This window comes from Monodon monoceros, unplaced genomic scaffold, assembly GCF_005190385.1.
Source record: "Monodon monoceros isolate NGI ecotype Baffin Bay Population unplaced genomic scaffold, NGI_Narwhal_1 Super_Scaffold_11, whole genome shotgun sequence".
Lineage (NCBI taxonomy): Eukaryota > Metazoa > Chordata > Mammalia > Artiodactyla > Monodontidae > Monodon > Monodon monoceros.
Genome location: NW_021703767.1, coordinates 81,479,637 through 81,507,385, shown reverse-complemented (window position 1 = coordinate 81,507,385; position 27,749 = coordinate 81,479,637). Strand labels below are relative to the sequence as shown.

The window sequence follows — 27,749 nt, the reverse complement described above, 5'->3', positions numbered from 1 at the left end:
AAATGCAGGATATTGGAAATGCATTTGAAATGAAGAGACCAGCAACTTTAAACAATCATACACACACACACACACACACACACACACACACACACACACACACAGACTGCTATATCAAAACCTTGTGGTAACCACAAGCCAAAAGTCTACAACAGGAGCACACACACACAAAAGAAAGAGCAATTCCAAACACAACATTAAAGATAGTCATCAAATCACAAGAAAAAAAAGAGGAAGGGAAGAAAAAAGACCTACAAAAACAAATACAAAACAATTAGCAAAATGGCAATAAGAACATACATATTGATAATTACCTTAAATGTAAATGGATTAAATGCTCCAACCAAAAGATAAATATATACACACACACACACACAATTGAATATTACTCATCCATATAAAAGAATAAAATAATACCACTACAGCAACATGGATGGACCTAGAGATTATCATACTAACTGAAGTCAGACAGAGAAAGATGAATATCATGATATCATTTATATGTGGAATCTAAATGATACAAATGAACTTATTTACAAAACAGAAACAGACACAGACTTTGAAAACAAACTTATGGTTACCAAAGGGGAAACATGGGGGGGAGGGATAAATTAGGAGTTTGGGATTAACATATACACATTACTATATATAAAATAGTCGACAAGGACCTACTGTATAGCACAAGGAACTGTACTCAATACTGTGTACTAAACTATATGGGAAAAGGATCTGAAAAAGAATGGATATATGTATATGTATAACTGAATCATTTTGCTGTACACCTAAAACTGACACAACATTGTAAGTGAACTATACTCCAATATAAAATAAAAATTAAAACAGTGCACCGCCCCCCCACCCCCAACACTTCCAACAAACTGTGCTATTTCCCCTCACACCCATGTTTATGCCCCATCTTCAAAACCACGACCAATGGGATCAGAGATGCCATCTTAACTGGGCATTGACAGAGAGTCCACTTTTCCAGGGGAAAGAAGGGAAAGGAGGGCTCCACACAGAGGGAGCAGCCTGGAGGCGGGGAAGACAGGGTGGGTGGGACTATAGAAGGAAGGGAAATGGAGGTTGGGCCTCCAAAGAAGAGCCTGAACCTGGCTCTGGGGCAGCTGCACCTGCTAAAGGCCCTCAGCCTTCCCTAACAGGCTGCCCTGTATCCAGGGCTACAGGGCTGAGGGGGTTTTTGGCACTGACCTTGAACTGGGCTTCAGGTGGGCCGGTGATGATGACCATCCTTTCACTGACGTCTGGGCCTTCTGCTGGGGCAATCTGCAGTTCACAAAGCAACAGGGAAATGCTACTGCTTGGCTCTGTTCCCCGAGCTCCTCCTCCTTGTTGTCTAAGAGGATGGCACACCCACTAGCAAGAGATTATAAGACTCACACCTTTGTACCTGGTGCTTTGTCTGACCCTGCTGCTTCCACTCTGGGTCTTAGGAGATTATGACCGTAGTGCCCAGTATCAAATTTGGGTCTCTGGCCACCCAGGAATAGTTGGAAACAAGTTAGTACTTACTGCCTGTCCCTGCCCCCACCAGCAGTGTGACCAGCCTCCTTTCACCAAGGAGCTCCACTAGCCCACCGAGGGCCCAGAAGCGAGGAAGGGCTGGTCCACAGAGGAGTTAAGTTGGAGTCAGCCTGCAGAAAGGGCTGTTAGTGACAGGTGTGACTAGGACCAGCTCCTCTGTAGCACACGAATCAACCGATGGCACCAGAGCAAGCATGAGAACACCCTGGTTCCAGTGCGCGCTCTACAAACCCCTCCTCTCCCCACAGATGAAACATGGCAGTTGAACCTGGCCAGCTCAAAACCTCCTAGCTCTCACTCTGACTCTGACGTCTTTTCTAACAGAACTCAAGATGGAACAACCGAACATTTTTTTGTTAGATCCTCTTTACATATTTTTTCCCCGCATACCCTGCCTTATTTCAAAAACCTTTTAAGGTAGCTTTAAAAATAAATACAATGTAGCATAATTAAAGTTAAATTTATTTATTTTTTTGGCCATGCCACGTGGCTTGTGGGATCTTAGTTCCCTAATCAGGGAACTTGTGCCCCCTGCAATGGAAGCGTGGAGTCCTAACCACCGGACCACCAGGGAATTCCCATAAAGTCACTTTTAAATGAGCTAAAAGTATACCAGGCACTTAGGGATGAGCCAGGAGTGAGGTCAGTACACAAATGCACCTCATAAAGTCCTACACACCACCCAGAGACCCCATCCCCGAGACTGAGCTGGTTCAGCGTGAACATGATTCACCACTGACGGGGCGTGTCTGAAGTTATCATCTCTGAACCACTGTGTCTCAGTCTTGGCTCCCACAAGAAGACCTCCACCTCCACAGGGTTTTAGTTTTCTCTCAGTACGTGTCCTAAGCCAGGCTGCACCTGCAGGCCTCAGGGTCCTGTGTCGCTGTCCCAGCTTTACCATGAAGACAGACCCAAGGCCTGCGCTGACCTTGTCTATGAGACCTTCAAAGAAGATCTGGCCCTGACTACTTAGTGGCACGAGGATGAACGCGAGACACTGGTCACCGACCACTGAGCTTCCTGGGGGGGTCTTCCCTTTGCTGCGGGATGACCACCTGCCAGCCTTCAACTGCAGGGCAGCAGCCTCACCCGAAAAACAGATGTGTCCAGGGGACTAAGACCCTCCAGCAGGCCGCATACAGACTGGCCCTTAAGATCCCTGGCGGGAACCCTCATCTCTACTTCTACATCCATAGGTGGCATTAAATCTGCTCCTTATTTCCAAGAGTAAAAGAGAGTGACAGGAGCATGGACACAGTGGTTCCCAGCTCTTATCCACCCAAATCAAGAAGGGCTGAAAGGCTAATTCATAATTCACGTTGACCCAATCAGTTCTCACAGTTGCCTTGTTCCGATCCTGAAAGAAAGCCCCCCATCTCTCCACTAACTGGTATTCACAGCCCAGCCCAGAACTCTGAGAGCCACAGGTGTGCTCCTGCAGTTCTGGAATGGCACTCCCCAGGCAAACTCCCTGAGAGGACCTGGAATGAGGACTCCACTTTATGACTGAAGCAAATGGGATGCAGAAAGATGAGGTGACCACCAAGATCACGGGTGAGCAGGGCTGAAACAAGGATCAGGAATTTTGTGTGGCATTCTGAAGGCTGTCGGCCGGATGATGTGCAGGAAAGGCAGGCGACGGGGGCTCAGCTCTCGCCTGTAACTGAAACATCTCTTGCATGCACCGCCCGATCCCAACTCAGCCCACCCCCTTCCAGCACTCTGCTCCCACGTGTTAGTGTAAAGCTCTCCCCCCGCCCCAGCAGCATCAAATGTGCCTCTAGTTGTAGCCCCTGAAGACTGGTAGAGCAGGATTGGGGGTGGTTCTCTGGAATTAGTGAGATCATCACCTTTAGAGACAGATGCTGTCAGAGAACTGTCAAGATAAAGGAAATCTAGCAAAAACCAGATTGATTTTAAAAAGTAGGAAATGTCTCTTGCCAATGTTTGGCTTCCCTGGCTTCCTCTCTTTTTCTCTACTACTCTGGAGAGAGCCACAGCCCATTCTGTCCCCGGCTGTCTTTGCCCATCACAGAAGTCATGCCACCACTCAACTCTGCTGGGACAGAGAGGGACTACGGGGATGCTGTGGGGGAAGCCCAAGGGGTTGATCCTTCTCTACTTTCCCAAAGTCTTGCTGGAATGACTCTGGTATAGCACTCAGGTTGAAAAAACATTGGACCAAAAATAGGATAGCTCGGTCCAACCTCAGTTCTCACATTCTTTAGCTTTGTGGCCACTGACATGTCAATGAAACACTGGGCCCTAGTTCCTTATGGGCAATGGTAAGTGGAGAGTTATTGCTGCGATTAGTCCTGGGAAGTGCTCTGTAGCCTACAAGTCGGCAGAACTGCTATCTAAGAGCCAGTCCCGCCACCTGCGTACCTTGGCCGTCTCCCGTTCCCTCTCTCAGTCTCCCTTTTCTCAGGGGAAAAAGAGAGGATTTGATGAAACGATCCCTCAAGTCCCTTTTAGTTGAAATTGTCTCATTCTGTCCCTTGCGCTGCATCGCACCTCAGACCACACGACCGGACACCGAGAATGGCCCTCAGCGTGCAGCCAGCCCAGTGGTCGTCCATACCTTACCTGTCCCACACAGAGGGCGGGCCCAGCACAGCCAGTCAGTACCTGGGCTGGGGTCTCACCTGCAACAAGCCTGCCGGGTGCAAAGGCCCCGGGTGCTCCACCACCGTCTGCCCCCACCTCGGGCTCTCCTCCAATCTGTGGGCTTTGCAGGTGAGTTAAACGAGCACCGAGAGGGGAAATGATTTACCTACATAAAATTCTTTCATGGTATCACTGCAATCCTTGTTCTGCACTTCTCAGATTGTTTTGTTTTTGTTTTTTCTCCAGCACACTTGCTGTGGGAGAAATTCCAGCTCTTCTTAGGGAGAAAGTGTAAGCATTCTTTCTCTCCAAGTCATGAGACTTCTTGTTCGGAATTCCGGGTTGTCCCATGGCAGCAAATTATTTTACGTAACAACGGGAACTCTTGTTTCCAACAGCATTTCACGAGGCTTGGGACGTGCTCAGCATTCTGCCCGTGAGTCAGCGCTGATAGCTGGGCTTGGAGCAGGACCAGGGTCGAATAATCCTCCCCTTTCAGCTTCTCTGCCGACTCTTCCCATTGTGCTCCAGGAGACAGGCGGTGGGAATGTAACTGCAGCTGTGTCTGCACTCGGCCAGTGCATGAATCAGGGGCCCTCCTTCCTGACCTCTCTCCTCAACCCCTCTCCTCAACCCGGAGGCCGCGGCTCAGGTTATGTCACCGGCTTTTGTTTATCTGCGGCTTCATCACTGCCTTTCAAAGAGTTTTCCATTCAAGCCGTTTGTTTCAAAGTTCAAAGGTTTCTGAAATGGAGACTAACTAAAGCATCAGAGCACTGACAACTGTTGAATGTAAATTATCGCTCTCCTTAGGCTCACTCCCTTCACTTGGGAGAATCCTCAGCCTTTGCTTTATCTTGAGGACAATGGTAGCCCAAAGAGAACCAGGTCGGCTTACGTATTACTATTTTTTTCCTAATTCATTTGTTAGTGGAACAAAAAAGGAGTGAGAGAGGAAAAGATGAGTGCACGTGGGAATAGTGTGGAAGGCAGGCTTTCCAGGTCCTGTAGGATTTTATGGATGGTGTAAGAATTGCCCGGGATGGACAGAAGGAACAAGGGACATGGGGTGGCGATGGGGGTGGAAGAGGGTGGGATAGGGGCAGCTGTCAAGAGCGGCTTTACCTTGATGGAGGCCCCGGCGAATCTGGCCAGCTGTTTAATGTGCGCCCCTTTCTTCCCGATGATGGCACCCACAGCCTGGGTTGGGATGAAGAGATTCACAATCTCCTGCTCTGGATACTGGAAGGACAGGACAAGACAAGACAGACGACATCATTCCTACTGGGGCTGCTCCTTCAGGCACTCAACAGTAACGGAGCAATGGCCGGATGCTGCATGGGATTCTTCTGGGGCCTAGGGCGCTGCAGGGGGGAAGCCGGAGGGATGAACTTGAACAGGATCCACACTAACTACACAACCACTAGAGTGCAAACTCCTCCTGAGCAGCTCTGAATTTGCTGGACACAGCAAGCTGTCTGTCCACGGGCCTTCTGTCAAGTTCAAATGCGATGTGTATTTCTCCCGCGTCTCCATCCAAGGAATCAGTAGCTCTTAAGCACACCTGGCCTGAGGCACTTTGTTAGCAGGAATGGAGAGCTGCCCTCCCACCTAGTGGGCAGGAGCGGCATTTTCACTGGAGGGGGACTGGGTTCAAAACGAGAGTGTAATTAAACCTGCCCTGAACAGGCTGTGAGGGGACGGCCCAGAGAGACACAGGCAAGCCCGCCAGGGGCCCATGCTGTTCTTGTCTGTAGGGGTCTGTGGGAATGACACGGCCCACTTGCTAAACTTTATTAAAGAACTTTGGAGGCTCTGTTTTTTAGCCCAACACCACCTCCTAATCTGACCTGCTGATTGCTCCTCTGTACCAGTTTCCAGCCACCTGTGGGATCTGTGAGCACCAGCAGGATGCTGAAGGGCCGCTCAGTGCACTTGAGTGCCGGGCGGTCTGGTGTGCTGATGCTCTGCAATGTGTCACTCCCAGGACAGCCGGGAACCAGGGGACCCGGCACGCACACCGTGAGCACGCACTGGTCAGTCTGCCAAGGACTGAGCGGCACCGGCCACAGGAGAGGGACGAGTGGCAGATGGGGCTGAACTGTGGGCACTTACTGAGTGATGATGCGGGAACGGGCCGAACTGGTGAGGGGGGTACAAGCTGGAGAAGTATCCGGAGTGGGTCTGCAGCAGGAGAGAAACGGTCAGTCAGCAGGGCCCATAGGGCCGCTCACCAAGCTCAGGGAGGCAAGATTCCCACACACAACAAAGGCTCCCGGCACCACCACCGGGCCGCGCTGTCCTAAAGGCACACCTGTGCCTCTGCAGCTCGGATCTCTGCTTCCTTCCCTCACGGAGCACTGGCTGGGCTGGATGTTCATCATTTCCAAGCTGAGTCATGGTCTAGGCTTCCCAGGAACCCACCAGAGGAGGGAACGTGCTCACGCACTTTTTAACCTGCCCTTAGGCAGAGAGGAAGTGCCAGTGGTTTCTATTTTCTGAGGAATTATGAACCACAGATTAAAGAAACAGAGAGTGCCAGGACAAATCCAAGAGTTATTCTAAACAAGCAAAGTGTTCCTGGGAAGTCAGATCAGTGAGCGCCCAGAGACTCTCAGAAGGAATGGAGAGACTGAGAATAGAGAAATTGAAAACGAAACTGAGGAGAGAAAATGAATGAATAAATACGTATTGTGGAGGGGGAAGCAGGGGACAGGAAGGCAGATGTGGTAGAAGAAAACAGAGCTATTAGGAAAGTAGCGTTAATTTTTAAAGTAGCTGCTTTTTATTGAATACCTACTGTGTCCTAGGCATTGTGGTAGATACTTTATCTATAAACTCTTTTTAAAAAAAAATATTTTATTTTTGGCTGTGCCACGCAGCGTGTGGGATCCTTAGTTCCCCGACAAGGGATCGAACCCATGCCCCCTACAGTGAAAGCGTGGAGTCCTAACCACTGGACCACCAGGGAATTCCCCATAAGCTCTCTTAATCCTCACAACAGTCCTGCAAGACAGGAATACATCTGCATTTATATATTTTATGGGCAGGATATTAAGTAGAGTCAGCAATGTCTAGTTCACTGTGCTTTACACATAAGGCCAAGTAAATGCTGACATGCCTATTACAGGAAGGGAGGTGGACAGTGCTGGGCACCATGGAACCAATCCCTGAGGGGCCATCTAGCAGTGGTCAGACACCAGTTGGAGGCTTGGAGTTAGGGGACCTAGCTTTCATTTGAGGGTCCTTGAACAAATCTGGTATCCTCTGTCTCCTGAATGTCCAGTTGGATTCTGAGTTCCAGAGCACAACTTTGCCTTCGGACTCATTAGGGACAAAAATGAAACTATTTCTCTTTTTGAGTTTGGATAGTGGACTTCAGGGGAAAAGAGATGTGAACACGGTGGGGAACTTCCTCCAAGGGTGCTCTGAGTGTCCACAGCACCTGCAGGGGACAGAGCTTTGCCAAAGGAAGGGAACGATCCTGTAATGCAAGCCTCTGCTCTCACGACTTGGAAAGAGGCTGCAGTGACACCTCAAGGCCACAAGAGGGGGCTATGAGATCAGTGTTCTTCTGGCAGACGTCCACTTTCGAAAGGAAGCTGAGTGAAGACGTTTGGCTCACTTGGGCCTGCCTCTTTCTTGAAGAGCATCAGCTCCAGACTCTTCTCAGTGCAGGTCCTTTTCCTGGGCCACGGCGGGTCAGGGAGAATTCCTGCAGCTTTTCTGCTCAAAGCTCTACCTTGGGGAAAGGATGCTTCTGCCCTCCTCTCACCTGGAGAGCTTTTCCTTCAGCTCTCAGCAGAAATAATTCTTCTGAATTGTGATTTGGCCTCAAAATAGACAAACCACAAGTGTAGCTCCATTCTGGGTTCAAATACTCCCAATATAAACACTATATCAAATTTAGATCTACCACTTGGGTGAGGGGAGGGGATGAACTATAAAAGGATAAAAAGAAATAATTCCCCAGTCCTCTTTTTATTCATGAGTTACAGCTGGAAAACTGTTGTGGAGAAAGAACCCCAAAACTCGGCAATCAGGAACTTGTTTCTAGCTGAGGCTCTGTCATTAGCCTTTGTGTATATAAGCTGGTTTTTGGAGTCAGAAGACCCAGAAGACTTGAGTCTGAATCACTAGTTCTATACAACTTGGAATAATTTATTCAGCTTTTCTGAACCTCATCCACAAGTGGATTAAAATAATATCCAGAGCTTACAATACTGTTGTGGGAGTTCATTCAATTGTTTACTCATTCATCCAAAAGATATTTGAGCAAAGCACTGCTCTAGGTGCTGGGGACACAGCTATTGAGACAGAAAAGGTCACTGCCACCACAGAACTTAGGTTCTACTGGAGAGGCAGACAAGCATGTGAAAGAAACGAACAGGAGGCTATGAGGATGGGTAGCTGCCAAGATGAGTGGGATGGCAACTTCAGCTGGAGGGTCTGGGAAGCCTCTTGGAGGAGGTGACCTCTGAGTTGGGACCCACGGAGGAGATGGAGCCCCATGCAAGGCACTAGGGAAGAGACATTCTAAGCAGGGTTCTGAGAGGTGCAGAGCTAGGAAAGGGGTTGGTCTGTTTGGAAAACAGAAAAGAGGCCAGTATGGTGGAAGCAACTGAGAGAACAGCCTGATGGGATGGGGAGGCAGGTAGTGTGAGATCACGCAGGGAGGGCTCTGTGGGCCTTGATTTGGACGTGAATTTGACCCAAAGTACAATGGATGCCCCTGAAGGACGTTACGTGGCATTCAATGAGGTCACAGGAATGGAGAATCCATCATCAGGCACTGTATGGCTTGAACTATTGAGTGTTAAATGCGTACTTACTTATCACTTATCAGAGCACACTTTCCATTCCCCCCACCCCCATGCTTACATGGAGTCCACAACCTCAACTGGAAGAGAAGCTTAGTCATAATGACCAAAAAGTAACCTGTTATGACTTAAATAAATGTTATCTTTAATGGGAAAGCAGGTTGTAGCCAGCTGACAAACTGGGGCCCCAGAGTGGGGTGGGCGGTATGGCACCACAACCCTAAAATGGCAATTGGGCTTTTACTGTCTCAGTTTGAGGGTCCCCACATATTTTATGAGGGAGAAGCTACTTTACTTTTGAGTGTTTCAAAAGAATTATGATTTGGGGTATGGGGGGGGGGGAGAAGAGGTTATGGTGAAGGTGCCCCTGCCAGGTATGCTCCCCCAAAAAGAGAGGCAGCAAGGGTGCAGGGGGTCACTATTATCCACTGGTTCATTTCAAATTCCGTTTGAGGGCAACTAGTGTCTGCGTTTCCTCTGTGCTTGACTACGCTGGCGGTAGTAGAGGCGTATATATCAAACATACTCATGAACATTTAGAATGGAATTCAATTTTAAGTTGGCCCTGCTTTTTCTGGAAGAACTGCAGGGTCCTCGGTTCCTAGCTGTTGTGTATGACCATCTGATGTATCATTTAGGTGATATTCTGAATCATGAAGAAATCAGGGAGCAGAAAGAGAGAGGGGTGTTGAAGGGGTAGTAAAGAGGGCAAGGGTCAGGCATACAAATTAGGTTCAAAAATATAACTAGCTGTAGTGTGATGACAGAGTTCTGTTATAAAGACGGCAGGTGCTCTCCCTGGGAACCAGGGATATGGACATGGGAGGAAGGGAGTGGGCTTGGTCAGAGTCATGGGCAGAGCTATTCAAGATTCAGAAGGTGCACCATTCTATCCCAGCTTGTCCAGTGCCTCCTTCCAGTCCCTGCCTATCACCCCTGTGAGCTCTCAGAGGACCACCTCAGAAGCTGAGGGGGACCAGGAATTGGTAAGCTAGCAAGAGGTGGAGCCAAGGTTTGGGCACAGATCTCTGTGTCTGACTCTGCGTCCCAAGATTTTAACCCAACACTGCCCTCCTCTGGAACATTCCAAATTTATTAGTTCAGGTGGGGCCCATGGTGTAGTTATGATAAGGTTCCCCTAAGGATTCTAATATGCCCCCTGCTGAGCTTAAGTACATGAATGGACAATTAAAACTCACTGGACATATACAGTGAATCAGCAGCATGAAAGAGGGGAGCAAAGCTGAGCAAGGCAAGAAAATGCTCTCAGTGAATTAATTCAGGAAAGAGGGAGGAGCTTTTCTAAAAAGTCTGCTTTATTTCTCAGTGAGATTCAAGAGGGCAGTGCTTTAATATGTGAGTAGACTGCTATGAGGGAAGCCAATCAGAGAACTAGATCGGTCTTAGAAATTAAAAACATGACTGTGGAGTAAAAACTCAATAGAAGTCATACAAATAGCAGCATGGACACTCTTGAAAAGCCAATCAGTGCACAAGAAGATTAACTCACGCAAAACAAAAGGAAGGACTCAGACATGACGAGTAGAGTGGGAAGATCTACTCTCTCTCCATAAAGTGGAAACTCCAGGAGGAAATGGAGTGGAGGGAAGAGAGGCAATGCTAAAATTAATTACAGACGCAGAAGGTTTTCCTGAACCAATGAAAAACTTGAATGTTCAGATTAAAGGGCTCAGAGTCAGATTTCTGATTTCCAAGGGTGTCAGTAAAATACTACAAAAGGCAAAAAACTTAAGACAAAAGAAAAAAAAAAGTTATCTACTAAAGAAAGAGAAATCAGACTGGTAGCAACAATGTTTTCAGAGTTCTAAGGGAACTAAGACCCTAGAATTTTCAGATACCTAGTTGAACTTTCATTCACATGTAAAGTGGGGGGCGGGGGTGAGGCATTTTCAGGTATAGAAAAGCTTAGAAATTATACTACTTACATAATTATTCCTGAAAAAAAAGTTGCTTGAGGAACTACTCCAGAAAAACAAAGAAACGAAAACAAATAACTCAAAAAATAAGAGGATATGGAATACAAGAAATCATCTGTAGTGAGCAAAGAAACCAGTAAGAAAAGTTTAGTTAATTCTAAATAACTGTGAAATATGAGACTGTGTATTGACTTAGAAAGAAAATTTAATAATTTGTACTAAAATTCCAGGTTATAGAGTAATATAATAAAAATACATTAAACAAAAATCTGTTAGAAGTAAAGAATTTAAAAAATCATAATCATAGTGGGAGAACAGTAAACTGCTCTCAAAATGTAGTAAGTCATAGAGATAAAAGTAATAAAATAGAGGATACAAGCCACCAATTAAAAGCTTGATTTTACAGCCATATACACAACTTTGAGTCCATCAGAGAAGGTACATCTTACCAAGTGCCCATGATTTCCAAAATTTGATCATGCATCAGCAAGACCACAAAAATCAGAGATGTTCCAATAACATTCTTTGAGTACAAAATGTACAGGGAACAATTATAGGATAACAAAAAGAAACCCATAACTACTTAAAAATTAAAAGAAAAATCCCTAGTAAATTTGATTAAGAAGAGAACGGAAATATATGATGTTAAGAATCAAAAGAGAGAGATATTCACAAGTTCGCAGCTTTAAAAGGCAACAGTTTGCTCTGCACAGCTTTGTGTCACTAAGTATGAAAAGAGAGATGAATACTTTCATAGGAAAATATAAGAAATTGAAAAGGTTATAAATGATCGATCTTTCTCCAAACAAAAGGTACTAGGCCCAGAATTTTTAGGGATGGATTGTATCAAATCTTCAAGGAACAGAAAATTCCTACATATTGATTTTCCCTAGTATAAGTTGACCATCTTTCCAATTCAACCTTTGAGGAAAAAAAGATTGTTGAAACTGTTAAAGATGCTATAAAACTATAGTAACTGCAGTGTAGACAAAAAGATGAATGGAACAGAATAGAGCCCAGGAATATGACTCAGTGGGAATTAAGCGAACAACAAAGTTGCCATTTCAAATTGAGTGATGAAATGGTGCATTTCTCAGTAAGTGACTTTCGGAAAACTGGCTATTTGGAAAAAAAATAACGTTAGATCCCTATCTCAAAGTACAAGTTAAGATAAATTCCCTGTGAATAATAAACTATGATCCCCCAGAAGCAACAACTCAAAATTACTGTAAGAAAACTTGGGAGAATATTTTATAGTCTTAGATGGCAGAAGGCTTTTTCTTAGCATAACAACAAAGGCCAGAAGTCCATAAAGGAAAACATCATTGATTTAACTATCTTAATTCTTAAAATTTCTGCATAAATTCTGCTGAAGGGAAATGTGAAAATTTAAAATACATTCCCCTTTGATGCAGTAATTGCAGTCTTAGAATTTACTTTTAGATATACTCACACATTTATGTATCAGGATATTCATTTTGACACTATTTGTAGGAGAGAAAGCCTAGAGATAACCCAAATGTAGAAAAATAGTATGCTCAGTAGAAAAATTATAGTAAATTTCATACAATGGAATACTATGTAGCCATCAAAGAGAATTAGTTCTAAATATGGAAAGAATGCCCACCATAAGTAAAAAATGGAAACAAACAAATAAAAAACACAGTAATTCATTGTGTGTGGCATGATTCCATTTGTTTGGAATAATATGATTATAGGATTATATACGCTCATAAAACATATTTTAAAACATAATAGTGCTATACTTCTGGGGAGTGGTTGCTGGGTGAAATTTGGGTAAGAGAAGGAAGACTGAAGGGAAACGTTTACTATTTACTTCACACAGCATAGTTCGATTGTTCAAAAAATATCTATTTTAAATTACTATGGCACAATTTGCAGAGATGTGGATGGACCTAGAGATTGTCATACAGAGTGAAGGAAGTCACAAAGAAAATCAAATTATCGCTTATATGTGGAATATTAAAAAATGGTACAGGTGAACTTATTTGTGAAGCAGAAATAGAGTCACAGATGTAGAGAACAAACTTATGGTTACCAAGGGGGGAAGGGGAAGTGGGAGGAATAGGGAGATTGGGACTGACATATAAACACTACTATGCATAAAACAGGTAACTAATGAGAACCTAGTGTACAGCACAGGGAACTCTACTCAATGCTCTGTGGTGGCCTAAACGGGAAGGAAATCTAAAAGAGTGGATATATGTGTATGTATAACTGATTCACTTTGCTGCATAGCAGAAACTCACATAACATTGTAAAGCAACTATACTCTAATAAAAATTAATTTTAAAAAGAAGAAAGAAAAAAAAGGTAAAAAAATTAAGCCAGAAAAAGAATTTACTACGGCACAAGACACCACAAATAAAGCAAAAAGAAATGACAAGCTGGTGGAAGATATTTACAACATGACAAATGGTTAACACCTTTAATATGTAATTAGCTGTTACGAATCATTAAGAAAAAGATGGCGGTAAATGACAATAGCAGCTAAGATTTACATAGCAATTACTGTGTGCAGGTTTTTACTTATTTAACAACCATGATATGTGTACTATTATTACCCCCATCTTATAGACAGGGACATGGAGACACAAAGAGGTTAAGTCACTTGCCCAAGTTTGTTAAAAATAACAAGTGATATAGTGCAGAGATTCAAATACAGGCAGCCTGACTCCAGAATCTATACTGCCTCTTAATAGACTGATGGGCATGGGATACAAAAAGACAATTCATTAGAGAGGGAAAAAAATGGCCAATAAGCCCCAGTGTTAAATCTCATAATAGCACCCTTTAAACTGTCAGATTGCAAGGAATAATTACATTGGTAGTGAGTATAGGAGGAAAGAAACACCTCTCTGTCACATACCAGATAGGAAGGAAAAGTAGTATATTCTTCATGTATCAAAATTTATCATTTATCAATATTTATATTTTTTATAGTTATATATAAAATTTATACATTCTTTGGCTCCGCAATTCTATTTCCAGGAATTTATTGAGAAAATAGCTGGATAAAAGAACCAAGATATATATACAAGGATTTCCACTGTAGAGTGAAAATCTGGAATACACACACACACACATATCACCTATATATTTAATACATTATACATGTATATATAAATTGTATATATACCCACACATATACATAGAAACACTGATTATTTCTAGATTAAGAAAAAACCTGCACTTGTATTATTTGCTTCTTAAATACTTTGCACATATTACTTTTATAACCAGAAAATGATAATGGTAATTTTCATACATACACACATACATTAAAAGCTTCCAGAGTTGAAAGACCAATTTGTGCATGTGTGAGCCAGCTGCAAAGAGGTGCACAGACTTCCTGACCTTTGGATGCTAAGAGCAAAAGCGCTAGAGTTTTGTGATGCACAAAAGCAACCAGGAAAATAACCTAGTTCCTTGAAATCTGAATGCCTTTGTAACAAGAAAGCAATAATATTTTATAAGTATTTGAAGTATCCCCACCACCCCATCCTACCCTGTCCTTCTCAGGAGGCCTGGGCCCACTAGGGAAGCCCTCAATCCTGCAGTACAGGTTCTAGATTCTGCACAGGTGGGTGGCGATGGCCACCTCCATGCCTGCCCTGAGTTCTGCAGCTGTCAGAGAGAGAGGTCTGCAGGAGCTGTATTGTTGCAGATTTGGGGCAACTGTGTGCTTTGGATTAAAATCTAATCTTGACCTATGGGCTCAAGATCAGAACTACATGGCTTTTAGCTTAAAGAAGAAATTTTATTTAAAATTTATTTTATAAAGAACAGAAACCATTTTAGTAAAAGCATTATTCTACTATTTTAGTAAAAAATCTCAGATGTGAAGGAAGCTTTCAAAATGGCAAAACCTATTTTCAAGTTTAGAAAATATTCTGCTATCATATGAAAAGTTCTCTTTTTGTTTTAGTTCAGGGGTCTGCAAAATTTTCTGTAAAGTGCCGAATAAATATTTTAGGCTTTGCATACCTCAGGGTCTCTACTGCATCTACTCAACCCTGCCATCACAGCAGGAAAGCAAACAGACAGTACATAAATAAACATTCACAGATGTATTTATTTACAAAAATAAGTGGTGGGCTGCCTCAGGCTGTCGTTTGCCGACTCTCTTTTAGATTATCAATTTTAGAAGTGGTCTATTGTATTATATCTTTTTTCTCCCACCATTTACGTTACTTAGGTTGAGAGGCTTCTGAAGTTATCGTCTGTGGAGCAGTATGTACAGTCTTTCTCCCAAGAAATGAGATGTGTCTAAATGCCAGTTCATTGTACTGGGCTCGGTCATTCTCAAATCTCAGCAAAGATACGGGGACATGCACCTCTCATAGCTGTTCTCCCTCCTTAGAGCAGCTACATGACTATAACAGCTGCCATTTCCCTCCTGCCATATTCCCAGCTCCCTCTAACACACACACACACACACACACACACACACACACACACACACGGCTCAATATTGGACCCTATCCTTTAGTTTAAGGGAAAATGTATATAACTCTATGGTATGGAGATTTAAAAATGACTCAGAAGAGCTGTATATAAACAAGATGACAGAATGTGTATGTTTCTGTGACTAAGGATGTGGGTGCAAGTTCATGTCTGTATTTTGTTGACAAAACAGCACAGTGGGTTCATCCTACCTCTCTACAGAGACCCAAAGAGTTTTACTAGGAATTCCGACACTGCAATGCCTACTACACCAGAGACCACCTCTCAAAAGAAAGAAGTGGTTAAGCTAATGTTCTCCAACCTGATTCTTCCCATTTAAACAGTATAAACATTGGGAGAAAATTAGCTTGCTTAAAAAATAAGTAGTATGTGTGGAGAAGAATTAGGACTGAAAAAAAAAAAAAAAAAAAAGCTGTCAAGTACCCTGAGCCCTAATTTGGTAATCTGTTGATCCTGATGATGCTTGAGAATGCGAACAAGCAGAAAACGCATGAAGTTCACATTTCTTCTGCCACTATTAATTATGATTCAAACAATAAATACTTACTGAGAATCTACTAAATGCCAGGCATTGTGCTAAGTGTTCAGAAATCTAGACACTGTGTTATTTTCTTTTAAAAACTGCCTATTAATAGAATATAATGAATTTGAGTCATAGACACAGGTGGGAATTTTATACATGAGTCATCCAGGTACCCTAATATTTTAGTAGGTGAACAACACTCATGAAGGTTCTGATTTGAGCTAACAAATCCTTTTTTTACAATGAGTAGGCTTCTAGCTAATGAATTTGCTAGTAGTCTCTTTCTTTCCCAGATATGACATATACTATATGTTTAAGAGCACATACTTAGAAGATGGTTTAGTAACATTAATCTGTCCATTAGGAAGAAGTCCTAAGAACTGTTGAATTCATTCTACAATCCCTTATGAGTACAGCCTCCAAATGAAGGCTCTGGCTCTGATTCAACATGGCAGAGAAATGCTGCTGCCTGGAGGAGCCTATGAGCAAACCCCTGAGAGCTGAGCTACTTACAGTGAAAGGGTGGTAGGGGGGACCGGGGGGAGCTCCTCGGGGCCCTGCTGGCGGAGGCAGCATGGACAGTCCTGTTGAAAAGATGCCAAGTGCGCTGAGGTTCAACCCCGGGATCAGATTGGCTTGTTGCTGGGAATAAAAATGGAGAAAAAGTTGAGGGGAGGAGACCTGAGAGGTCCAGCTTGCCTGGGTCAACCTCCATCTCTTGCCTGGATGGCAGCAGGGTCTCCTAATCAATCAGCTCTGCCCAGGCCCCGTGGACCTCTTCCTCACCGTGTTGCAGGGGTGAGCTCTCCAAACCTCAACCTGACTGTGGCTTCCCTTCAAAGGTTCTCTGCTGCCTTGAGAGTGTCTACACATCTTAACACAGCAAGCAAGGCTCTTCCTGGGGACCCAGGCCACCTCACCAGCATCTCTCCTGCTAACCCTTTACCTCCACTCTGCCTGGCCGTCCTCCTCTCTCTCCTCTGGACGCCCCCACACACTGTCTACCTTGCAAGAAATGTGCTTCTCTCCCTCCTCACCTGGCTACATCCTACTCGTCATGTGGGTTTCACCTGAGCTTAGGTGTCCCCTCTTCGAGGAAGCCTTCTCTCACCCCAAAGGCCTCAGCTCAAGGTGCTCTCCTAACACGCCCACGTTTCCTTACGACAGCAGGCATCACATGGTATCTGAATGGCCTGTGTAGCTGCCTCTCCCCTTTTTAGACCACAATTTCCTTATAGACAGAGACTGTCCTATTTAGTGCTGTGAGCTCAGTGCCTGGTACATAGTAAGTACTCAATAAATATTTGCTGAATGAATATGTTTAAAATGTATTAGATTAATAGTTTTTCCTAACTCTATCCAGGGAAAGATCAGACCCTTCACTAAGATACCACTTATGTAAACTCCATTATCCATATTCAGAATGGTTCACAACCTTGGCTTCTTTACCATTTAGTTGCCAGCTTCATGATCATCTCACTTGCTAATTTCACGTTTAAATAGGGGGATGCTCACATAGCCTGCCCCTTCAGAGGCAGAGGAATGGTGCAGTGCCCACCCTGGCCTGTATCCAACCTGTCCCACCACTGCCCCCTGAACGCTAAGCAAATCTCTAACGTTTTCTCTTTTCTTATCTGTGGCTCTAGGGTCACCCAGTAAGTTGTCTTCTTTGAGAATGTCTGGAATAGGAGAGCTAGGATCCTTAACCTTGATCCCATTCATGTATAAGATCTAGTAGTTTTGTTATTCACCTATCAATGCATGACTTTAGCACAGACACGAATGAACCTAAGTGATATATATGCTCAGGGGAAGATGTCTGGAGCACCCAGACCCTTTGCAGCATTTCCAGGTGTTCACGGAAAGAGCTGTTTATCGTAAGATATCAAGATCCCCAAAAAAGAAAATGAGATCAGTGGATGATACTTTCACAGACAAATACACACAAACAGGGGAAAAGTTCACACTGAAGTCTTCTCCTCGTTGTGCCTCGTAATTATGATGTGACAAGGGCTACTAAGGGGGGATTTGGGGTGAGGTGGGAGAGAGAGTACTGACCTGAGTAAGAAGGTCCTGTGGAAAGTGCTGCAGTGAGGAAACTGGGGCTGCGTTTAACCTACCTAGTCCTTCGTCAACATTTATTCTTCTGTGAAATGTTATATACAAAGTCTGGGATTTTCTTCAAAGTCATCCAAGGTGGGTGGGGATATGGATAAAGGTTCAGATGAAACAAAACAGGCCATGAGTTGGTAACTGTTGAAGTTGGATTATGGGCATATGAGAGCTTATCATAGTATCCTTTCCTGTTTTGTATATGTTAAAAAAATCTCTATCATAAAAAATGAAAAAATTTACTCCTCTGAGCTGAGTTTGTGCTTTGATTGACGGACAAATATTTTTAAGATTTCTGAATGAACTTTAGAATGGTGTCTCCCCATTAAAAAGTTGGAACCAGTAGTAATAACAGGAAGAACAAACCCAAATCAGTCCGCTAGAAGTATTAGAGCTGAGGTGGATGACAACATTTACTGGGCAATACATCAGGAACTTCCTTGGTGGCGCAGTGGTTAAGAATCCGCCTGCCAATGCAGGGGACACGGCTTTGATCCCTGGTCCGGGAAGATCCCACATGCCATGGAGCAACTAAGCCCATGCACCACAACTAATGAGCCCGCGCTCTACAGCCTGTGAGCCACAACTACTGAGCCCGCGTGCTGCAACTACGGAAGCCCGTGCACCCTAGGGCCTGCGTGCCGCAACTACTGAGCCCATGTGCCACAACTACTAAAGCCTGCGCGCCTAGAGCCCGTGCTCCACAACAAGAGAAGCCACCACAATGAGAAACCCACGCACCACAACGAAGAGCAGCCCCCGCTCGCCACAACTAGAGAAAGCCCGCACGCAGCAACGAAGACCCAATGCAGCCAAAAATAAATAAATTAAAAAAATAAAAGAATAGATCAGTGAGAGATGAAAATCAGAAGTTATTTTTAAAGTATGTATTTTTAAAATTGGAAAATAGGGAAAAAAATCCCACTTTTCTAACATACCAGCTATTTTGATTTTTATATACAGCCTTCCAGGCATTTTGACCCATATTATTTTACATAATTATAACCCTAGTTATATATACTTTTATATATTCTTTTCTTAATTAACAATACATCATAAGCAATTCCTCATTTTAAAATCTTCCAAGTTGTGATTTTGTTGACTTCACACTATTTTGTCCAGTGCACTTATCAAAATTTACTAGTTCGTTTCCTGATTATTCTAATGCCCTTGCCCCAAAAAGACATGAATAACTCTGCATACCTATTCTAAAGTGCTTCTTCACTTTCTGAATGGCAATTATGCTTAGAGAGGCTTGGGTCCTGCCTGAAAATACATGTGAAAACCAGTGGAGAAGAAAGCAGTAGGCACTTACATTAACAGCCAGCATATCATTTTCAAAGGCCTCACGCAGCTTCTTCATAATCTCTATTTCAGCATTGGCACAGGCCTCAACTGTGCCCTTCACAGTGATGGTTCTTTCAGGGTTGTATATGCTCAAATCCTGCAAGCTGGCCACCAGGAAAAAGAGAGAAATTTCCTTTTTTCAAAAGGAAAAATAAAATCCCAGAAGGCTCACAAACAAGTCTTGGTGGAGGAGACAGGGAGAAGACACCACACGCTGTGGCACAGAATATCTGCCATCTTATCTCAAATCTTTGTAGTGACTTAGATCAAATCCACAGTAGAAAATGTGTGACTGGTAACTATTTATGTATTTGTTTTGATGGTGTTGAATATAATCATATCACTTATGATTACATTCCCACTTTAAAGCAGATGAATGAGTTGGATATATCAAAATGCTCAAATTCTCCATTATTGGGCACAATTAATCTGAACAAGAGGCTTACGATGAGATTGTTATCTTGGTCCCTGTCTCGTGTTCAATTTTCTTCAAATTTCTGCCTTCTTTTCCAATCAGTCTTCCAACCAAGCCATTGTGGGCCAAGATCTTCAGAGGAATCTCTTCAGCTCTAAAAGACACAAGCCACATTTTAACATTTAAGGTGAACACAACGGTTGCCTCCCAAGAGCTATTGCCCTCCTTTTTTCTTACAAATAGAAGTCATTTTCGTTCAGGTACCAAGTGGCCATGGGCTTTATGAGATGCTGGGTCCTTCACTAACTCTGGTGCGTGAATTCTGATTAACACACGCCAAATCATGGTAATTATACTCCCTTGTTGTGACTGGTTGGAAATGGGTCCATGAGAGAGATCTGGCCAACTAGATATGAGAATTAAGTCTGTTGGGTGATTTCAGGAAGGTTTTCCTTGCTCTTAAAAAAGGCACAATGGATAATGACATCAGTCAGATGGTAGACTAGGAAGCTACAGGCCCTCCTACTCCCACTGAAACACCAAGTTGACAACAAAAGATAGGCTAGACTATCTCTCTAAGAACTCTAGAGATCAGGTGAGAAGCTACAGCACCCAGGCTTTTATAAAACCAAAAAGGGATTCAAGTAAAAGGGGTAGGAAATTTTGTGGCATTTGGCATGCCTTTCATGCTTCTTCCCCTACACAGTATAGCAAGGGGAAACTGGGAGGAAATCCTCCATACCAGGGATCCTCCCCTGGGACAGAAACAAAAGACTGGACCATGATTCCCACGTTCTGGCTTGCCTGGGAGCTGCCCGAGTGATTGGTTTCTGTCTCGCCTGACTTAAGAGTTGACAAGCCTGGTGCCAGAGTCTGGAAGCTGCTGAAAACAGAGGTGAACTGTTAGAGCTGCAGTTCCATAGTCAGAAGCCAGAGGGTGAAAGAGATCAGAAATGGTTTGAGAGGTCCTGGAACCTCCAGCCAGACTGATTAGTGATGATCTTCTCCTGAACAAAGCCAGTATGCAAAGACTGTGAGAGGTGTTTTTTTTCAAATGCTCAAATCGCAGCAAAAAATTATAAGGCATATAAAGAAATGGAAACATGGCCTAATCAAAGGATCAAAATAAAACTCCAGAAACTGACCCTAAAGAAATGCAGATCTATGAGCTACCTGACAAAGACTTTAAAATAGTGATCATAAAGATACTCAATAACCTAAAAGAGAACACAGACAACTAAATGAAATCAGGAAGATGATGCATGAATGAAGTGAGAATATCAACAAAGAAAAAGAAACTATTAAAAAACAACCTAACAGAAATAACAGAACTGAAAAATACAATAACTGAACTGAAAAATTCATGACAAGGGTTCAACAGCACACATGATCAGGCAGAAGACAGAATCAGCAAACTTGAAGATCAGTCATGTGAAATCATCAAATGAGAGGAGAAAAAAGAAAAGAGAATTTTTAAAAAGTGGAGAAAGGGACTTGCCTGGTGGCACAGTGGTTAAGAATCCACCTGCCAATGCAGGGGACACAGGTTCGATCCCTGGTCCGGGAAGATCCCACATGCTGCAGAGCAGCTAAGCCTGTGCACCACAACTACTGAGCCTGCGCTCTAGTGCCTATGTGCCACAACTACTGAAGCCCATGTGCCCTACAGCCCGCGCGCCGCAACTACTGAAGCCCGCGTGCCTAGAGCCCGTGCTCCACAACAAGAGAAGGCCGTGCACCGCAACGAAGAATAGCCCCTGCTCACCGCAACTAGAGAAAGCCCGCATGCTGCAAGGAAGACCCAACGCAGCCCAAAAAAAAAAAAAAAAAAAAAGTGGAGAAAGGCTAAGGGACTTATGGAACATTATCAAGTGGATCAAAATACATGTCATTGGAATCCCAGAACGAGAAGAGAGAGATGGTGCAGAGAGCTTATTCAAAGAAAACAGGCAGAAAACCTTCTAAATCTGAGACAACAAATGGACATACTGATTCAAGAAGCTCCAAGAACATCCAACTGGGATAAACCAAAAGAGAATTCCATTGAGATACATTATAACCCAAGTGTCTAAAGTCAAAGAGAAAATCTTGAAAGCAGCAAAAGAAAAGTGATTAGTAACATATGAGGAAGTCTCCATAAGATTATGGATGGATTACTCAGCAGAAATTTTGCAGGCCAGAAATGAATGGGATGACATATTCAAAGCACTGAAAGAAAAAACTATCAGGCTTCCCTGGTGGCGCAGTGGTTGAGAGTCCGCCTGCCGATGCAGGGGACGCGGGTTCGTGCCCCGGTCCGGGAAGATACCACATGCCGCGGAGCGGCTGGGTCCGTGAGCCATGGCCGCTGAGCCTGTGCGTCCGGAGCCTGTGCTCCGCAACGGGAGAGGCCACAACAGTGAGAGACCTGCGTACCGCAAAAAAACAAACAAACAAACAAACAAAGAACTATCAACCAAGAATACTGCATCTAGCAAACTGTCTTTGAAAATGATGGGGAAATTAATACTTTTCCAGATAAACAAAAGCTAAAGGAGTTCATTACTATCAGATCAGCTCTACAAGAAATGCTAAAGCGAGTCCTTTAAGTTGAAATGAAAAGATGGTTCAACATATGAAAATTAATCAACATAATATACCACATTAACTGAATGAAGGACAAAACCCACATGATCATCTCAATTGATACAGAAAAAGCATTTGATAAAATTTAACAACTTTCCATGATTAATAACACCCAACAATTTAGGAACAGAAGGAAACTACCTCAACATAATAAAGGCCACTTGTGAAAAGCCCACAGTGAACATCATATTTAATGGTGAAAAACTGAAAGGTTTTCCTCTAAGATCAGGAACAAAACAAAGATGCCCTCAGTATTTCTATGTAACATACTATTAGAAGTCCTATCCAGAGCAAGTAGCTAAGGAAAAAAAATAAAAGACATCTAAGTTGGAGAGGAAGAGGTAACATTATCTCTGTTCACAGATGATATGATCTTACATGTAGAAAACAAAGATTCCACAAGAAAACTGTTAGAACTAATAAACTAATTCAGCAACACTGTAGGATATAAAATCAACACACAAAGAACAGTTGTGTTTCTATACACTAACAATGAACAATATGAAAAGGAAATTAAGAAAATAATTCCATTTATAATAGCATCATAAAGAATAAAGTATTGAGGAATAAGCCTAATTAAAGAAGTAAAAGACTTACACATTGAAAACTATAAAACAACACTGAAAGAAATTAAAGACAGAAATCAATGGAAAGACATCCCGGATGCCTGGACTGGAAGACCTAAAGTTGTTTAGATGTCCACACCACCCAAAACAATCTACAGATTTGATGCAATCCCTATCAAAATCCCAATGGCAACTTTTGCAGAAACAGAAAAGCTCATTGTAAAAATTCATATGGAGGGGCTTCCCTGGTGGTGCAGTGGTTAATAATCCGCCTGCTAATGCAGGGGACACAGGTTTGAGGCCTGGTCTGGGAAGATCCCACATGCCATGGAGCGACTAAGCCCATGTACCACAACTACTGAGCCCATGTGCCACAACTAGTGAAGCCCGCGTGCCTAGAGCCTGTGCTCTGTAACAAGAGAAGCCACTGCAATGAGAAGCCTGTGCACCACGACGAAGAGTAGCCCCCGCTCACCGCAACTAGAGAAAGCCCACACATAGCAACAAAGACCCAATGCAGCCAAAAATGAATAAACAAAGTAAATAAATTTACTTAAAAAAAATTCATATGGAATCTCAAGGGACCTGAATAATCAAAACAAGTTGAAAAAGAACTCACATTTCCTGATTTCAAAACATATTGTATAGCTATGGTAATCAAAACAGTATGGTACTGGTATCAAGACAGAAAAATAAACCAAGAGGAAAGAATAGAGATCCCAGAAATAAATCCTTGCATATATGGTCAAATGATCTTCGACAAAGGTGCCAAGGCTACATCATGGGAAAAGGACAGTGTCTTCGAAAATTATCTTAGGAAAACTTGCAAAAGAATGCAGCTGGGGGCTTCCCTGGTGGCGCAGTGGTTGAGAATCCGCCTGCCGATGCAGAGGACACGGCTTCGTGCCCCGCTCCAGGAAGATCCCACATGCCGCGGAGCGGCTAGGCCCGTGAGCCATGGCCGATGAGCCTGAGCGTCCGGATCCTGTGCTCCGCAATGGGAGAGGTCACAACGGTGAGAGGCCCACGTACCGCAAAAAAAAAAAAAGACTGCAGCCGGACCCTTATTTCATATACAAAAATTAACTCAAAAGAGATTAAACACCTAAATGTGAAACCTGAAAGTACAATTTTCCTAGAAGAAAACAAAGGAGCAAAGCTTCACGATAGCGAACTTGGCTACTGTTTTTTGGATATAACACTAAAGCACAGTTGACAAAAGCAAAATTAACAAATGGGACTACACCAAACCTAAAAACTTTTGTGCATCAAAGGACACACTTAACAAAATGAAAAGACAACCTATGAAATGGAAGTATCTGCAAATCATATATCTGATAAGGATGTGAAGAAATCTGAACTCTTGTGAAAGGCTGGTGGGATTGTAAAATGGTGCAACTGCTATGGAAAACACGTTCCTCAAAAAATTGGACATAGAACTACTGTATGATCCAGCAATCTCACTTCTTGGTATATATCCAAAAGAATTGAAAGCAGGGTCTCAAAGAGATATTTCAAAACAGCACTATTCATATAGCCAAGAGGTAGAAGCAACCTAAATCTCCATCAATGGATAAATGAATAAACAAAATGTGGTATACACACACAATGGAATATTATTCAGCCTTAAAAAAGGAAATCCTACAACATGAATTCATTTTGATATCATTATGTTAAGTGAAATAAGCCAGTCACAAAAAGACAAATACTGTATGATTTCACTTATCTGAGTTCTCTAAAATAGTCAAATTCGCAGAACCAGAAAATAGAATGGTAGCTACCAGAGGCTGGAGGGAGAGGGAAAAGGGGAGTTGTTGTTTAACAGGCACAGAGTTTCAGTTTTGTAAGATGATAAAGTTCTGGAGATCTGTTTCACAATAATGTGAATACACTTAACACTACTGAACTGTACTCTTAAAAATGGTTAAGACGATAAATTTTATGGTAGGTGTTTTTTGTTTGTTTTTTTTACAATTAAAAAAAGTTCAAAAAAAAAGGGCGGGGGGGACAAGGAGAGGATGCCTTCTCTTTCAACTTTTAAATAGTTTTCTGTGGGGATCCAAGGTCTGAAATCACTTCAGTCATCTTGTCATCATCAGGGGAGTATCAGACACCCTGAAGAAGGTAAAGCAGAAAGAAAAGTCATGGGCCTTTTAGTCTATGATTCAACTGACCTTTCAGTCACTCTCACATAATAAGGACTTCTAGTTATGTGACATCATAATTGTTTCTTATTGCTTAAGCCACTTGTTATGTTTTCTGTTACTTGAGACCAAAAGCATTGAACAGATGCATTACTACTGCCTCAAAATACATGGATGTTTGAAGAAGCTCCACTAGAATGTGACTTACAGAGGGCAGGGTTTTTTTGTAGCTTTGTCCACTGGCACATAGAACAGTGCCTGACAGACAGTATGTACTCAATAAATATTTGGTAAATGAATAGAAAGAAAGTTTAGAATCCCTATTCTCCTCCATCCTCCACCTCCTACTCATCTTCCTCACGGCTCAGCTTAAATGTCACTTACACAGGGAGGCCTTCTCTGAAATCTTCAAATCTCTTCTTGTCCCCCTAAAACCTTGATTAGGGCCTCCAGTTACCTGCGGTTGTTTTCCACTGTAGCACCTCTCATAGCTGTGCTTAATTACTTACTGGTGTAATTATCTATTTAGCAGATGTCTCTCCCACTGGATAAAAAAAGGAACTGGATCTTGTTCAGGGCTGTAGCCTCAACCCAGCACAGTGCTCAGCAAGGTGCCACACTCAAAAAAAAAGTATTTCAAAGACAGTCAAATTCTATCTTGGCTCTACACGAATACTTTAAGAATCCAATTTATACATCAGTCTTTTTGGTTCTTCAGAATATTGTAAGATGCTTACACCTAGCTCAAAGGACCAAGGAGGGTAACATTTATAAAATTCTCAATAACTTAGATGAGGGAGGGGCTTCTTCAAATTAAGACACAGCATGTGGGGGGTTTCAAAAGCCCCAAATAGTAAATAATTAGTTAAGTGAAAGGTTAGAGTCCCTTATGAAATCTAAGAATAGATTTGCAACGTTTTTCTTTTAGGAACTACTTTCATCTTCTTGGTTTTGGAACACTATTATTTGACATTGTTTGCTAAATCAGTTTTATATTCAATTCATCCCTCACTGCTGCTTTTTTTTTTTTTTTTTGCGGTACGCGGGCCTCTCACTGTTGTGGCCTCTCCCGATGCGGAGCACAGGCTCCGGACGCGCAGGCTCAGCGGCCATGGCTCACGGGCCCAGCTGCTCCGCGGCATGTGGGATCTTCCTGGACCGGGGCACGAACCCGTGTCCCCTGCATTGGCAGGCAGACTCTCAACCACTGTGCCACCAGGGAAGCCCCCTCACTGCCTCTTTATTAAAACTGCCACACATGCCTGTAAGTGGATTTTGTCAAACAAACATAGAGCCTTTTTTATTATATTGCCTATTCCGTTACCATTAATTTGTTTATAATACAAATTAATAAATTTGTAGTACTAAATTATACAAGTTACTAAGAACTGTATTTGTCATTCAAACTGGTACAACACTCAGGAATCCTAAGAAATATTTTGTAAAATAAATGGACGGGGGAGAGAGAAAAACAAAGAAGAATGAAGTAGCCACTCAGATACCAGTTTCTACTATTTAAGGAAACATAATCCAATTTTAAGAGTGCAAGTGGCTTAGGAGCATGGTGACAAAACCCTTTTCCAGCATAGTAAATGATGGTTTCGACAACAATGTATTTTCTGTATCTGCCCAGTCCAATACGATAGCCATTAGCCATACAAGCGATTATTTAAGTCTGAATGGATTAAAATAAAATATTCAGTTCCTCCATTGCACTAGTCAACATTTCAAGCACTCAACAGGAACACATGGCTAGTGGCTATCGTATTGAACAGTGCAGATACAGAACATTTCCATCACTGCATGGCCCTGGACAGCACGGGTCTATATGTTCCTACCAATAATTATTACCAGTGAGTGATGGAAGCATTAGGCTCACCAAGAGAAACATACAAGTAGAGAAGCAGCCATGTTATAAACATAAAAGATCTATTTCCCACCGTATTCTCTTTAGGAACAAATTTCTGAAAAATAATCTTTCCCCTGCTCTCTTTACTGAGAAATAGATTTACAGCTTTTTAAAACTTTCCTGGGTTAAATGAATGACAACCTAATCTTTTTTTCTGCTGAGTGGTCTGTGCATTGCATGCAAACTTACAGTTTGGTCTCATCAGCCTCTTTCTGCATGATTTCGAGAATCATGCGGCATGCTTCAGAGGTTCCCTCTGGGGTGGCATGGATGGTGACAGGCTTCTCTGCAGCCCCGGAGTTCTCCTTTCTATGGATGTCTACCCTGCAGGAAAAGAATCAGGAGCCATAGCACAGCGTCATCTGGGACTGGATCCTAGTCCCAAGAATGCGTCGCACTGGCCAATGTACGGCAAGGACACAGACAGACCAGGAAGTGTCATGAGCACGTTTGCAACCAATGCCATTCTCCAAGAAGGCGACAAGCAGTGCAGGGGGTCTTGTGCCAAACCCAAATTCTCGGCAGCTCCACTGAGAAGGGAATATTTCTTACAGGAGTGCCACTGGGCAAAGGCACCAAGGCAACATGGTAATGAAGCCAGTTTGGTAAATGAAGTATTTTGTGTAGTCTTTCCAATGATCTTAGAAGTGAAGAGTAAAGTGAGCGGGATAATACTGCACGTTGGCACAGTGCCGGTCTCTGAACTGATTG

General features: G+C 43.0%; 1 protein-coding gene across 5 annotated transcripts in view; it reads right to left on the bottom strand.

The window, feature by feature from the left end:
• The window catches only part of IGF2BP2 (insulin like growth factor 2 mRNA binding protein 2), a 159,216-nt gene that overhangs the window by 6,955 nt on the left and 124,512 nt on the right, over window positions 1–27,749 (bottom strand). For 4 of the 5 annotated variants that reach the window (XM_029215074.1, XM_029215075.1, XM_029215077.1 and 1 more), the window contains 7 exons: window positions 27,228–27,362; window positions 19,826–19,948; window positions 19,348–19,483; window positions 16,434–16,562; window positions 6,268–6,336; window positions 5,278–5,394; window positions 1,210–1,284 (listed from right to left, as the gene is read on the bottom strand). In XM_029215074.1, coding sequence (XP_029070907.1) covers window positions 1,210–1,284; window positions 5,278–5,394; window positions 6,268–6,336; window positions 16,434–16,562; window positions 19,348–19,483; window positions 19,826–19,948; window positions 27,228–27,362 — 784 coding nt within the window. The remainder of the gene's footprint in view (window positions 1–1,209; window positions 1,285–5,277; window positions 5,395–6,267; window positions 6,337–16,433; window positions 16,563–19,347; window positions 19,484–19,825; window positions 19,949–27,227; window positions 27,363–27,749) is intronic. The other variant, XM_029215076.1, reaches the window with a different exon arrangement.